Source organism: Pleurodeles waltl, chromosome 3_1, assembly GCF_031143425.1.
Source record: "Pleurodeles waltl isolate 20211129_DDA chromosome 3_1, aPleWal1.hap1.20221129, whole genome shotgun sequence".
Classification (NCBI taxonomy): Eukaryota; Metazoa; Chordata; class Amphibia; order Caudata; family Salamandridae; genus Pleurodeles; species Pleurodeles waltl.
Window position 1 is genome coordinate 809,185,650 of NC_090440.1, and position 14,198 is coordinate 809,199,847.

The 14,198-nt window shown below is 39.8% G+C and overlaps 1 protein-coding gene across 3 annotated transcripts in view; it reads right to left on the minus strand.

Annotated features, from left to right (window-relative positions):
* The window catches only part of TUB (TUB bipartite transcription factor), a 1,298,762-nt gene that overhangs the window by 79,094 nt on the left and 1,205,470 nt on the right, over positions 1–14,198 (minus strand). For all 3 annotated transcript variants that reach the window (XM_069223684.1, XM_069223685.1, XM_069223686.1), the window contains 3 exons: positions 11,541–11,662; positions 5,089–5,280; positions 1,398–1,510 (listed from right to left, as the gene is read on the minus strand). In XM_069223684.1, coding sequence (XP_069079785.1) covers positions 1,398–1,510; positions 5,089–5,280; positions 11,541–11,662 — 427 coding nt within the window. The remainder of the gene's footprint in view (positions 1–1,397; positions 1,511–5,088; positions 5,281–11,540; positions 11,663–14,198) is intronic.

The following is a 14,198-nucleotide window of genomic DNA, read 5'->3' on the forward strand; positions in this document are numbered from 1 at the left end:
TTAGTTTCTTTTCTCGTGTGCTCCAGTGCTGGTGATGTGTTCAAATAGTCGTTATTAAAGTCCTCTCTCTCTCTGTTTCCCTGTTATGACCCTTCTTCAACCCCCCTTCTTCCCCGTAACAAAGTGGTATAGATTTGGCAGGTGCACTCGTACCTGTAGTAGCCACGTCCCTCCTGGGACGTGGTGGGCGGTGTTGGCATTTTCCTGCTTTGTCTCGTCCTTGGCGGAAGGCTTCGTGTCCCGGGTCTCCTCCGTCACTTTGAACTCTCTGCTCAGTTCCTTCGGTTGGGTTCCTTTGGGTCTGGCGCCTTCTTTCTCCATCCTCCTGTTCTGGTCTGAGACACCGCTTGTCTCTTTCAGTGTCTTTTCTTCCTCTCTTCGCCTCCCAGCGTAACCCTCTACTTCCGGGTTTACACACATCAGGAGAGACGTCTCACCTTCCGAGGTGCCCCTGGGGGACTGTTTCTTGGCACTGCATGACTAGCAGGATCGCTTGTAACAGACAATCTGTTACAGGGTGATACCCTGAAACCGGCTCCAGGATGCATGTTTCTGGTTCAGAGACAACATGGTTTGTCAATTTGGACTGGACTGTTCCTATGGGGAACAGGGTCAAGACTGATTTGCATATGGCTGGGTCCAAACTGGGGTGCCATGGTGGGCAAAAAGCTGATAGGTTAAACCCAGATCTCAGTGCCTGGGTGTTAATGTTTGAATTGTTCAGCATTCTCGCCATCATCTTTTCTTTTTAGTTTATCATGGTGCTCCTGCTCTGTCAAACTTTAAATTCCCTCTTTTGTCATCATAAGAAAGGTGTGAACGTGAGTATCAAAGGTATATTAAACGTAATGAAAAGGGTAGAACAGAAAAGATCAAGATCTCAGCTTTTAAAGGTCAAACATTACTTTGAATCTACCCTTTGGTATAAATAAAATATTGAGATGTTCCATTTCTTGCCAGGAGTTAAATAATTCCAGAAAGATGAGAATGCAAATTTTAGTATGCTCACTTTCGCTTCAGAATTAGCTCTGAAAGAGGCACCCACAAATATATTGAACATGCACAAGTATATAAAAAAAGAGCAGACTGACAATATACATAAAGAGAAAATTCAAAGCAGTGCTGAAAATATAATTTCCCTAAGACCCACATAGATGTCTAGTGGTCACATTGTGATTTGACTGATATATTATACTTTATAAACAAAGTAACAGTACTGTCTGCCTAGTGAGTAAACCTGACTCAATAATAACTAATCATGCTTTGAATTCCAAATGCCAGCCATTACATCTGGTAATAAAATCATAAATGCCACAAAGAGCTAATTCTACAAAGTGAATTAAGTAAATCAAACATACATTATGTTAAAATTCTTGTTTCTGATACAGTGGCCTTACCTAAGTTTCCCAATAAAACTCTCGCCACCTCTCGACAGGTCAGTGGGATCTATTGATATGAGGTAATTGGAAGTTTTGCTCTTCTTTCTTTTTCTTCCAGCTAATAAAAACACCTGCAATCAGAAGAAATTAATTACACAAATATTGACCTAATAAGCACGTATGGGTTCGTTCACATTGTATGTTGCCATGAGCATTAAGTTACATTTGGAGACTTCATTGTACAAACTTGTAATTGATCACCAATATCGGGCAACTCATCATAAATTCACAGTATTTGATTTAGTCCTTGGTTTAGAGAAAGGTGATTGTTGAAACTAATGTACCGTGATTCACAATGCTAAATCCAGAGCAATCCAGGAGGGATTTCTTCCCCTAGAGGAATATTTGAATGAAGGAAATTGCACCAACTTCTAGGCTTTCAAGATAGCACTTCTTTTACGAATTTGAGATTTTGTTTTCTGATAACTCAAATATAAATCAATTCCAAAGTGTAGCTTATGGCAATTATGGTAGGGATTTACATTAGCAAAACATGCTCATGTTGATGGTTCTTTCTCCTCAAAGGGCTCGAGGATTTGGAACTCTCCAGGCATGCGTACCAAATCAGGCTGGAGTAGATCACGCAGAAAAGATGAAAACATGCTTAGCTAAGGACGACAAGCTGAGTTTGTAGTAGAAGTCCAAATTCGCGGCTTAAAACGAGATGATGATAGCAGTGAAGGAAATACACTATTATTCCGCATGCAAAACACTATGAAAGCGAGGATGATAAATTAAAAAAAAATAATTCTGATGTTACAGTGGGTTACAAATTAATGGAGACATAAGAAATAAAAACATGATTGAAGTCTATAACTCTTCCAGTTCTTTGGAGTATTAAGCAAATGTTTTTTGATTTTTTTCTAGCTGGGGATTTTCATGAAACGTGAAGTGTGTTATTGTTCTTGTGGTATACTACCTAATTCATCATATAGTCTAAAGTGATTTTTGGTCCTTATTTATGAAGTTATTTTTTGTTGAGTTGTTTATTATTGCTTTCTGTTTTTCATTTTTTAACAGTTATATTGAGTGTTTTCATGAAATAGCTCAAATGATTTCAAAATAATTAAAATAGAATAATAGTATTGGTTAAAGTGTGCTATAATAATGATAAAATGGCAAAGGTATATCCAAGGCATTAGCAGCACCTGTTTAGGCAAAAAATTTAAAATACACATTGTGATAAAGTTACTATCATTATTACAAAATAATGTAGTGAAAGAAACACTTTAGGCCTGATTACAGCCTTGGCAGATGGCATACTCCATCACAAATGAGACGGATTTCCTGCCCATTGTTTTACAAGTTCCAAAGGATATAATGGAACTTATAATACAGCGGGCGGAATATCTGTCACATTTGTGACAGAGTATCCCATCCGCCAAGGTCGTAATCATGCCCTATATCATGAACTGTGGGAAGAAAGAAAAAAAGAAAACGAGAAGAATACAAATAGAATTACATATAAAATAACTGTACTAGCAGTATATATAGCTGAAAAAGAAAAGAATAAGGATTAATCTCAAAGAAGAAGAAAACGAGGAGAATGGAATATTCAAAGAAGTTCAAAAGTTTCATCTAGAGAAGAGGAACATTGAGCACAGGTTGGTTTTTATGACAAAACATTGGTTAAGGGTAACCAAAAAATATTTCTCACCACATTTGTTTTGTGGAAAGTGCATGCACACTAACTATTATGTGATTTGCACATATTCTATACAACAAGTATATATAAATTTGCTTAGAACATGTGCTTCCAGCATAAGGCGATTTGCTGGAAATACCGCAGTCCTAAAGTGCAAACATAGGTAAACCTGAAGCTAAAGGAATAGTTTTGAACATATCTAGAAAGTGGTAACTACATGAAGCACATTTTTATTATAAGAGATGCATTTGCATAGCCTTCTTCTCAGCTGAATTCAATCATTTCCATGTCTACACTATTTGTTATGGGGGGGTAGTATGGACATTGTTAATAGTTTATCAATTGTAAATCAGACAGCTATACACTACCAAGAATGTTGTATTTTGAATGAATCTCAGCAAGTCAATATCCACCCACAAAAATCATAGCTAGTACCTGAGACAAGCTTTGTTACAGTAGCAGCCCTCATATCAATATGCATTCTTCCATTAACAGTTGCCTATGAAGATCATATGTCTAATAAAGATCTAGAATGTTCACCTAGCTCATAGAATGCACATGCACTGGGAGACATGCTGCTGGAGAAGACTGCTTTAGAATTACTCACTTTCCTGTAGAGGAGGCTCAATATGTGCATTAAAATGTTTCTTCTTCCTGCTGCTACAAGTTCTTGAAGAAAATGAGTGTGCAAAAATATCCATTGAATGTGTTAGTATTATATATTGAAAGTCTTCAAGTCTTTTAAATTGTATATTTGTTGACAGTTTTCACTGTGTTTCAAAAAAGTAGCATGATTTTTTCCTGATTTATATCAATTATTTTAAAGTATGTTCTAAATATTGTTCCTTAAAAGTAGCAGTTTATAAGGTATAAAGAATATATAAAAAAAATGATTTATTATTTCCTTCTACCTAATTTGTCATTAACATTATTTTGAAGACAGTGGACATTCATGCAGGGAAATTCAACAACTGGCAAGAGGAAATTGGAAAAAGAAAAACAAATGTGTGTGCAAACAGTAATTACCTCAGAGTCTTTCTATCCACTGGATCATACATCTATTAGTTTTACATATGACATCTGCCTCTAACTACCCTCCTACACCTTCAAAAAATCTAATTACAAGCATAATATACAATTGTAAAATTAGGGAGCTATTAAGTGACTGAGAAGATAGGTGGCCTGTGCAAACAGATGTGGAAAGGGGAGTTAGGACATAGGTAGGGAACTCAGTGTTCAATTATTCTATTACTATCAATCATTTAGAATATATCATGCCTCAAATTACTAAACTCCATATCTCCATAACTATTGTTTTACTGGCTGATTCAATATGTCCATTTACACCTCAGTTCTCATTTAGCCTGCTCCACAGGAAATGCTTTCAGTTCAACATCTCCTATTCCACCAAAATGACATCCAGGAGTTCCTCACTTTTGTCTTGAATACAGAATGTTAGCAGTCTAGGGGTCTCATTATGAGGCTGGTGAGCTTGACACCGCCAGCCTCGCAGAGTGGTCAGGCTTTATGATCATTACGATCATTACGATCATTGTGCACCAAGGGGGTGTTCCATGGGTGGTGCATGATTGGTTCCAAAATCCTGCACCTCCCAGAGGCTGGTGAATAGAGGAGAAATCATTGTATTTCTCCTAATTTTTAAATACCTTAATTTAGTAAACAATACACTCAGACACTCTTACTCACTCATCTACTCACCCATTTTACACAGAAATGCATGTATGAAAATGTCTTCTGGGTGAATCTGTGCATTCACATATGAAGGAATCTGCAGCTGGCTGTCTTTTAACACATTTCAGTGCGGTTTGCCTAGAGACTAATGGCACAGAAAATGCAGTAATGCCTTCTGTTTTCTCTTTGAGAGTACTTTTTTATTTGTTCTTAATAAAGTATAAAGAAAGAGGAAGAGTTGTTTACAAAATTGACAAATTCTCATATTTTTTTCACATAGAACGAATATGTCATTCAAGAAGGTTTTTTGACCTTTTTACCATCCTCCCTCTCCAAGTGGAGGTAGTAAGTAGGATACATTCCTCGGTCCATTCCCTTTTTATCTCTTGTGATCCGGCATTTGATTGTGACTCCTTGTGGAGCAGGCCTGATGGAAAACTCTTCCAGGTCATCAACATCTATTACGGGCTCATTTGAGGGAGGACTGGGAGCTGAAGCTGCCTCCTAAAATAGAGTGAAAATGTAGCTTCACCTCAATGTCAACAAGTCAATATGATTTTTGTCATTAGTACACATAATACATAGTAATTTAAAAAAAAGAATTCACATAACCACTATGAATTTTTAATTTGAAATTGTGAAACATCAAAGTACGTCATCGGACACTCTGCAATATTTTATATTTACAACGTATGCTTCATGCAAGTCCTCTACATCAACCAGGTAAATAATATATACCAATTGTTAACAGTTTACTTAATTACAGTTTAAATCTTCATCTCTGACTATACTCAATAGCTCTCAATAATTTACAAATGTTGCAAGATCAGGAATTCAAGAATGTGATCAGAAAACACCACCCAAATTCTATGAATTGGACCTTCGGAAAAGTTGGTACATGAGAAACAGCCTTTGCAAAAAATACGTGGGTGTGAATAGCAATGGTTCCAAACAGTTAAAGATTGGTACAATCCATGTTTGAAAATGTAAAGAGAACTCTCTGGAAACTCAGAGTAAAGTAGGCCTCAACCATTTTATTTAGTGAAACATGCTTATGGCAAAATCCCAAAAGAATATTTCACAAAAAAAAAATATTGATTTCCTACTCCACTTCAAGTAGACCATGTTGCCCCAAAAAAGGTTCCCCGATAGGAACTGCAGTAATAAGACAATCCATGCCTTAGAGATCAAATTACATCTTGAGTATCAACAATAGTAATATTTTGATTGAGCTATCATTTCTTTTGTGTACAGGATCAACTTACCCATATACTAAAAAGGCCTGAGGTCAAAACAATGTACGGACCTGATTATGAGTATGGCGGTCCCTGGACTGCCGTACTCACAGTGGCAGTCCAACCTCTGCATTCTTGCCAGTCCACCGCCAGCACCACCAGGATCTTATAGCTGGCGGTGCCAGTGGTGCAGAAAGCCATGGTCAAGCATGGTAGTGCCCATGGCGGCACCGCTGTGCTGATCATGACTTTCCTTTTCACCAACCTGTTCATGGCATTGTCATCACTGTGAAAAGGCTGGCGGAAAGGCAGAGTTGGGGTCACAGGGGGTCTTGTCATGGGCAGTGCAGGGGCCCCCCTTTTAGCATACTCGGAATGCACACTGTTTGCCATGGCGAGTATGCTTTGTGCTCTGGGAGCTGAAGCAAATGGCATCACACTTTGTCCATCGGCCATTCTGGCAGAAACATCATAATATGGCGGTGGGGAGGCTGTTGGCTACTTGCCACCTCCCCACCACCGTATTGGCGATCGGGCTGTCGGACTGTGTAATCATAATGAGGCCCTAAGCCATGAAAGATGTTTTTTTTGTATAAGCAAGAATTTCCATGGAAGCAATGCTAACAAAGTATACTTCTTTTTGCGTGAACATCTTGTTTGCATTGCTACAAAAGTAAATGTACATTGATTTGTAGCTTTTTTAAATTAGGTATATTGAGGAGGCATTTTTATGTGGATATCTGGCAGCAGGTACCTTTTCCTGGATTCTATCACTTTCTAGAAAAGAACCAGCGAAGAAGGCGATCCTGACCATTTGAAGGAAGGCCCCTAGAAATTGCTTCACGTCTAAAAAAGCTTCCTGCTTTTTCTCTTTTCCATTTCTCTTTCTGCCTTTCCATTTTTATTTCGTTTCTAACAACCTTTCAGTTCTTTCCTTTCTGATTTATTTTCTTTCTTCCATTCTTGCCTTTTTTGCATTCGATTTTCATTATTCCGATTTCTCTCTGGAACCATGTTTGGTTCTTATTCTGCCTTTTGATCTCCACCAAACAACTGTATCTTTCTGATATTTATTAGATTCTTCTTGTCTTGTGATAGAGGAGACCGGTTCAATAGAGCCAAAAAACCTCATTTAATTCACCGATTGACACCCACAATCGTGTAGCAAGTGTTTCACTATGCCTTTGCACCTGCCGTTTGCTGGTTCCTGCGGCCCTAGACCATCCATTTGCTATTACTGCAGATGCTTAACCAAACCTGCTGGTAGCCTTCTAACGCTCTATGTCCTTCATAGATATTTTTTGGTAGTTGTAAGCAGGTGAATGTGAGGTATCGTGGTTTGGTATGGTCATTGAGGCTCTGTTTCCATAGCCACATCTATAGTGCTTTTTTAGAGCCAGTGGTGAGTCGAATGTTAAAGTGGGAAGGCTGTGAAAGCTGAAATCAAGTTAGCTTTACACTGACACATATGATGAATGTGACAAGCTCAATAAGTATGCCATGATAGATGTGTCAAATGCAGGGCTGGATTCAGGGTGGTGAAACTGGCGCCAGAGCACTGGGGGTTGAGTTCAGAGAGTGCTGTATTTTGAAATGTCTCATTGAGTTAAAAACACCTACTTCAGAGTTGTTTGTGCACCCAGTAATTTTCAAACAATGAAAACATTGTCAAGATATCTCTGGTGATTCACGTACCTGCTGGATAGAGATGGAGTTTTTTCTACTTACAGTTTTGACTTTCCAGAAAATAGTGCAGAGGGTTAACAGGATCAACATGCCTGCTGCAAAGCATGTATGCCATGCAAATCACAGAATTGTGTTTTATGTGCTCAGTTATTGAGTTACTGCTTTGGTCATAACGATCATTTAATTACGTGCAGTTCATGAATTTCAATCCTTCTAAGATAGCACAGTGAGCTATGAACTGGCAGGAAAGAGCTTCATGCAAACTTTCATAATCTTACGCTGATCTAAAAAGGGTTTCTTTAGGTAGACCTAAATTCTTATTAGTAAAGCCAACCCCAACCACTGTGTTACGTTTTAAATCCTGAGTGTATGCCTCTCCAGTCCAAGTACTCTTAAAATATATTGCCTACCATGACATGACGTATGGATGACAGGTGACTGCTACACCTTGTAGTCTTCGTGTTCCTATGTAACATTTCCTACACATTGATTTACACATAAATACGTAATGTGTTTGTATAATATGTGGTCTAATGGGCTCTGACAACCTACAGGGAGTGCAGAATTATTAGGCAAATGAGTATTTTGACCACATCATCCTCTTTATGCATGTTGTCTTACTCCAAGCTGTATAGGCTCGAAAGCCTACTACCAATTAAGCATATTAGGTGATGTGCATCTCTGTAATGAGAAGGGGTGTGGTCTAATGACATCAACACCCTATATCAGGTGTGCATAATTATTAGGCAACTTCCTTTCCTTTGGCAAAATGGGTCAAAAGAAGGACTTGACAGGCTCAGAAAAGTCAAAAATAGTGAGATATCTTGCAGAGGGATGCAGCACTCTTAAAATTGCAAAGCTTCTGAAGCGTGATCATCGAACAATCAAGCGTTTCATTCAAAATAGTCAACAGGGTCGCAAGAAGCGTGTGGAAAAACCAAGGCGCAAAATAACTGCCCATGAACTGAGAAAAGTCAAGTGTGCAGCTGCCACGATGCCACTTGCCACCAGTTTGGCCATATTTCAGAGCTGCAACATCACTGGAGTGCCCAAAAGCACAAGGTGTGCAATACTCAGAGACATGGCCAAGGTAAGAATGGCTGAAAGACGACCACCACTGAACAAGACACACAAGCTGAAACGTCAAGACTGGGCCAAGAAATATCTTAAGACTGATTTTTCTAAGGTTTTATGGACTGATGAAATGAGAGTGAGTCTTGATGGGCCAGATGGATGGGCCCGGGGCTGGATTGGTAAAGGGCAGAGAGCTCCAGTCCGACTCAGACGCCAGCAAGGTGGAGGTGGAGTACTGGTTTGGGCTGGTTTCATCAAAGATGAGCTTGTGGGGCCTTTTCGGGTTGAGGATGGAGTCAAGCTCAACTCCCAGTCCTACTGCCAGTTCCTGGAAGACACCTTCTTCAAGCAGTGGTACAGGAAGAAGTCTGCATCCTTCAAGAAAAACATGATTCTCATGCAGGACAATGCTCCATCACACGCGTCCAAGTACTCCACAGCGTGGCTGGCAAGAAAGGGTATAAAAGAAGGAAATCTAATGACATGGCCTCCTTGTTCACCTGATCTGAACCCCATTGAGAACCTGTGGTCCATCATCAAATGTGAGATTTACAAGGAGGGAAAACAGTACACCTCTCTGAACAGTGTCTGGGAGGCTGTGGTTGCTGCTGCACGCAATGTTGATGGTGAACAGATCAAAACACTGACAGAATCCATGGATGGCAGGCTTTTGAGTGTCCTTGCAAAGAAAGGTGGCTATATTGGTCACTGATTTGTTTTTGTTTTGTTTTTGAATGTCAGAAATGTATATTTGTGAATGTTGAGATGTTATATTGGTTTCACTGGTAATAATAAATAATTGAAATGGGTATATATTTTTTTTTGTTAAGTTGCCTAATAATTATGCACAGTAATAGTCACCTGCACACACAGATATCCCCCTAACATAGCTAAAACTAAAAACAAACTAAAAACTACTTCCAAAAATATTCAGCTTTGATATTAATGAGTTTTTTGGGTTCATTGAGAACATGGTTGTTGTTCAATAATAAAATTAATCCTCAAAAATACAACTTGCCTAATAATTCTGCACTCCCTGTATATTGGTTTGAGTAGCACTATAAAATAAATTAAATACAGGCGAAAGAAGGGCCATGGAGAAATAAGGGAAACTGTTGGAAGTCTTCAGTGGAGAAGAAGTTCACTGGGGGGAACAAAGATTGTCGCACCAGGTGCCACCGGCGCTAATTCGGGTCCTGGCCTAATGTGCCCTCAGTACCAGTATTTCGAATACTATGATTTCCTCTTAAATTCATAAACATCTCTCTCTCTCACCCTGAGCATTTCACATTGCTTACTGTATTTATGAACTTTTGCACCTGGCACTCTTGTGCTTGCAGTTGCACATTGTTGGGGCCTTTAAGTGTTTGATGATGGGCTTGCAGGAGCCTGGGCCAGTAAAACGGATCTTCAATGACATAAGGTACAGGTTCTAAAATGGTTCTGATCTGGTAAACCATTGCCTTATCCTGCCACCTGCTTAGGCCACTCGTCGGGATTCAGCTGCCAGACCGAGCCCTGATAGGCTCAATAATTTCTTCCTGAAAATGTAGAACGGTACTAACTTTCCGGGAGCTTCAAGAAAATATACAAGGGCCACTTTCCCGTGTAATCGTTTAATAAGATTAAAAACAAAACTATTTAAGTCAACCATTTCTGGACATATGCATGCAAATAGGAGCCTCACAGCTTGAAAATTGTTTGGTTGCAGGAGGAATTCATGGATGTTCAAACACACAGCTTATTTGTTCAGTGTCGTGGAACATCAGTGATGCAAGAATATGTAAATACTGTTTCCTGAAAATTGGATTAACAGATTTATACAAATAAATCCTTCTAAAACCAAATTATTAAACTGCGCGGCTCCTAAATTGTTTCTCTGAGCTGATAATATGGTTGACAGGCGCATTTTAAAAGGGATCATTGAATTTCCTGCATTCAAGGTGTCTGCAACAGGAGTTCACAATGCTTATTGGATGTAGGTAGGTACCTTCTGGGGTACCAGATGTACGAAGATATTTTTTTTAATGCTTATTAGGTTAGTATACTCCTACTCTTCAGAAAAAACCTCAAGACATGGCTGTTCGAACAGTAACTTCCCCCCCCCCCCTCACCCCCTCACTAGCGCCTTGAGACCCTCACGGGTGAGTAGCGTGCTCTATAAAAAATTTTGATTGATTGATTGAGTATTACATGCGCTACTGAACTAAATTGCTTTGGTGCTATGTAAGAGGTAAAGCATGAAGTCGGGTTTATATAGGTTATTTCTACTAATTGTCCAAGTACTGTTTGTGAAAGCAATCATTTACAGTCTAATCCATCCTGGCTGTAACAGGCGACAAAGGTTGAGATACTGAGGAAAAGGTTACATCAATACCTCTTGTGAAGCAGCATTAATATGAATAATTCAGCTGGTTGTCCATTGTACTGTCATACTTTTGTCACTTAAATAGCGCGCGTGCATTTTTATCTTGTGTCTGTTGACAGTCTTAGAGACATGATTTCCAGTTTGGCTCTGAAGAACCTTTGGGTGAGAGGGTGAACTACAAAGGATAGGTAGTTCTGGAGGTCCAGCCTCTGTAACCTTTGCTCATGCTTTAACCGGTTTTGGAAAGCAAAAGTATATTTCTCCCTCACCCAGCTGCCCAGGTGGTTTGGCTGGCAGAATTTGGTCTTAAATGGGATGTTTTTCGGCATGATCGATTCTAGTCATTTGTATTTCAGATATACAAGATCCTAGCTATCACATTGAGCTTCTACAATTATTACCTTATTGGATTTCTTGCTCGTTGCAGAGCCTGGGCGAGTATTACTGTTTAATTGAGAAGAACTAGAACTGTCTTCATCCTCCTCATCTTCCTCCTCATCAAAATTCATGCTACTGGAAATACCTGGAAAACCGAATGAAACATGATAATTGTTTTAGAAAATGTGTACATTTATGCATAAAAAGCTATATTAAATGGCTGATAAAATATGTGAATATATGCGTAGAGGTGTGGAGAAAAGAAACCGATTTCCACTCATATTCTGTTATAAAGGGAAATAGCAATCAATTGTGCGAAAAACAACATGAGTTATTGAAGCTTCCATGCACCTTTCAAAATTGAAGATTTTCCAAATTGATACAAAGTGCATCTGTTGCTTCTACTGTTGAGTATTGTCTCCATAGCCCAAGTTCCTTGTCTTGCATGATGTCCCCATGTGGCCACCTGCACCTGTCCTCAGCCGGCCTTTTCATGGGGGTGAAACCACCATGAAAAGGGTAACAGAGAACCAGGTTGTAATCAGCAGGGTTTTGCTGAACTCAGCTGATTCCAACCTGCACCTCTGTCAGCCCTTCGGGAACATTGTTCCCGGCGGAGACAGCAGTGGTTTGGCAGTCTCACTGCCAAACTCTTAATTTGTTGGTCGGACCGCCAAACCGGCAGCGGTTATGACTGCCACCGCGATTCTGGCGGTCTATTGACCACCAGACTCGTAATGAGGCCTTTATTCTTTAAAAGCCAAAAGTTAATCCTTCTAGATTGCATTTGTCTCCCATAACATCAATGGCATCGTTTTGCTTTTTTCTCTAAAAGGCACACTGGTGAATTTTACAGGTTCGCAAATGATTCATATATGTGACAACGAAAAGCAGTTTGTATCTCCTTTCCCCGGAAGTTTTACAAATGAGCCTACTGACATAAGATGTATCACACGTCTCATTGTCCATATACAATTTGCAATATATATTATAAAATCCCAATAAAATATTTTGAACAAACAAATTGCAATATATGAGACTCCAGGCCCAGGTGCAGCTCTGCCACAATGGGGATATGTAAAAACAGTTACATAAAATCAAAATGCAGCAATTTTATACATATATCTTGGGTGTAACAAAGGACCCTGCAGCCCCTGTGGTGCGGAGGCCCTCGAGCTGCGGGGTCCTCCTCAGCACATTACCAGGCCAGAGAGCTCCTGAGTAAGTCCCGAGGAGGGCCCTCCATGTACTTTGCAGGACGGTCCCCTCAAGTTTCATTACACCACTGACTTATATTCATTCATTGATAGAGCCTTGCATTAATATGCATCATTAAAACATTTGATAATTGACTCTGATCTTATCATAGTATGCAGTAAATAAGCACAACAAATTGGGAGACTTCAGCTTTACACTGAAAGTTATTCTTCTAAATCGGGCCATTGGGGGTCAACCTTCAAGTATGTATTCCGATTGTTGTATCCTGAGTTTACTGTGATGTCATCATGGGTCCTTTTCCACACAGTAAATGTAAGCAATTTCAGACGCTTGTCATAACTATTGATAAGAGCTCTCTGAAATGCCTTCTCACTGGATGTATCTAATCGCAATTTCTTGCTGCTAAAGATGCTTCAATATTCTTTTTGTCATGAGGAATATAGTATTTCTTAAATGATATAGGGCCTGATAGGCCCGTGGTGAGGAACCCGCAGTTGAGGTAGTGGTCTCCCCACTGGCCCTATTACAACTTTCCCACTGGGCTGAAAGACAGGAACCAAAGATCCCGCCCATCAGCCCAGTAGGAAAGGTGCGGCAGCATTGTCACTGGCTCATAATAGAGACTCACCATAACATTCAGAACAATTCACAAAAATGGTAGGCCACCTTCTCTGACAGGCATGTAATCTGGAGGATGCTGGCTGATGTCCCATGCAAACATGTTTTTCAAATCTGTTTTCTCTTCAATGAGGATGCCATAATCTCACGTTTTGGTCCATGCAGGAACATTGACATTTTGCTCATTCTCACATCTTGTTCACACTGTAATAAATGTTTTTTACTACCAGAGGTAGTGTCCTCTTACCAATGGAAGTTTACCCATCAGACCTTTTACATGGGGCAGGAGGTAATGCCATTTAAAAATCATTGTGCAATACAAGCATACTTTTTCACTCTCTTAAAGGTAATGATTATTTGGGTAAGGTACAACACCCAGAAAGTGACACAAACATTGGCAACAATTTATCAAAAGTGTCTCAGTTTCTGACAGATGCATTTGGTTTTGTACTGCTTTGGATTCACAGTATTTTGTTCATGTGTGCTCTGATATGTATATAATCTGATTATGAGTGCGGCAGTCCTTAGGACTGCTGTACCTGCTGTGGCAGTCCTACCGCCACATCCTTGGCGCTCTGACTGCGAGATTAGGATGCTGGCAGTTGGATTCCCACAACACTGTTGACACCACCAGGATCATAGATCCCGCGGAGCTGGCAGTGGAGAAAGCCTTGGTCAAGCATGGCATTGCCACTGTTGAAACCACTGTACTGATCACAACTTTCCTTTCCGACAACCTTTTTATGGCAGTGTCACTGCCATGAAAAGGTTGGCAGAAAGGAAGAGTTGGGGCCCCTGCACTGTCCACAAACTGTGTCATGGGCAGTTCAGGGGCCCCCCTGTCA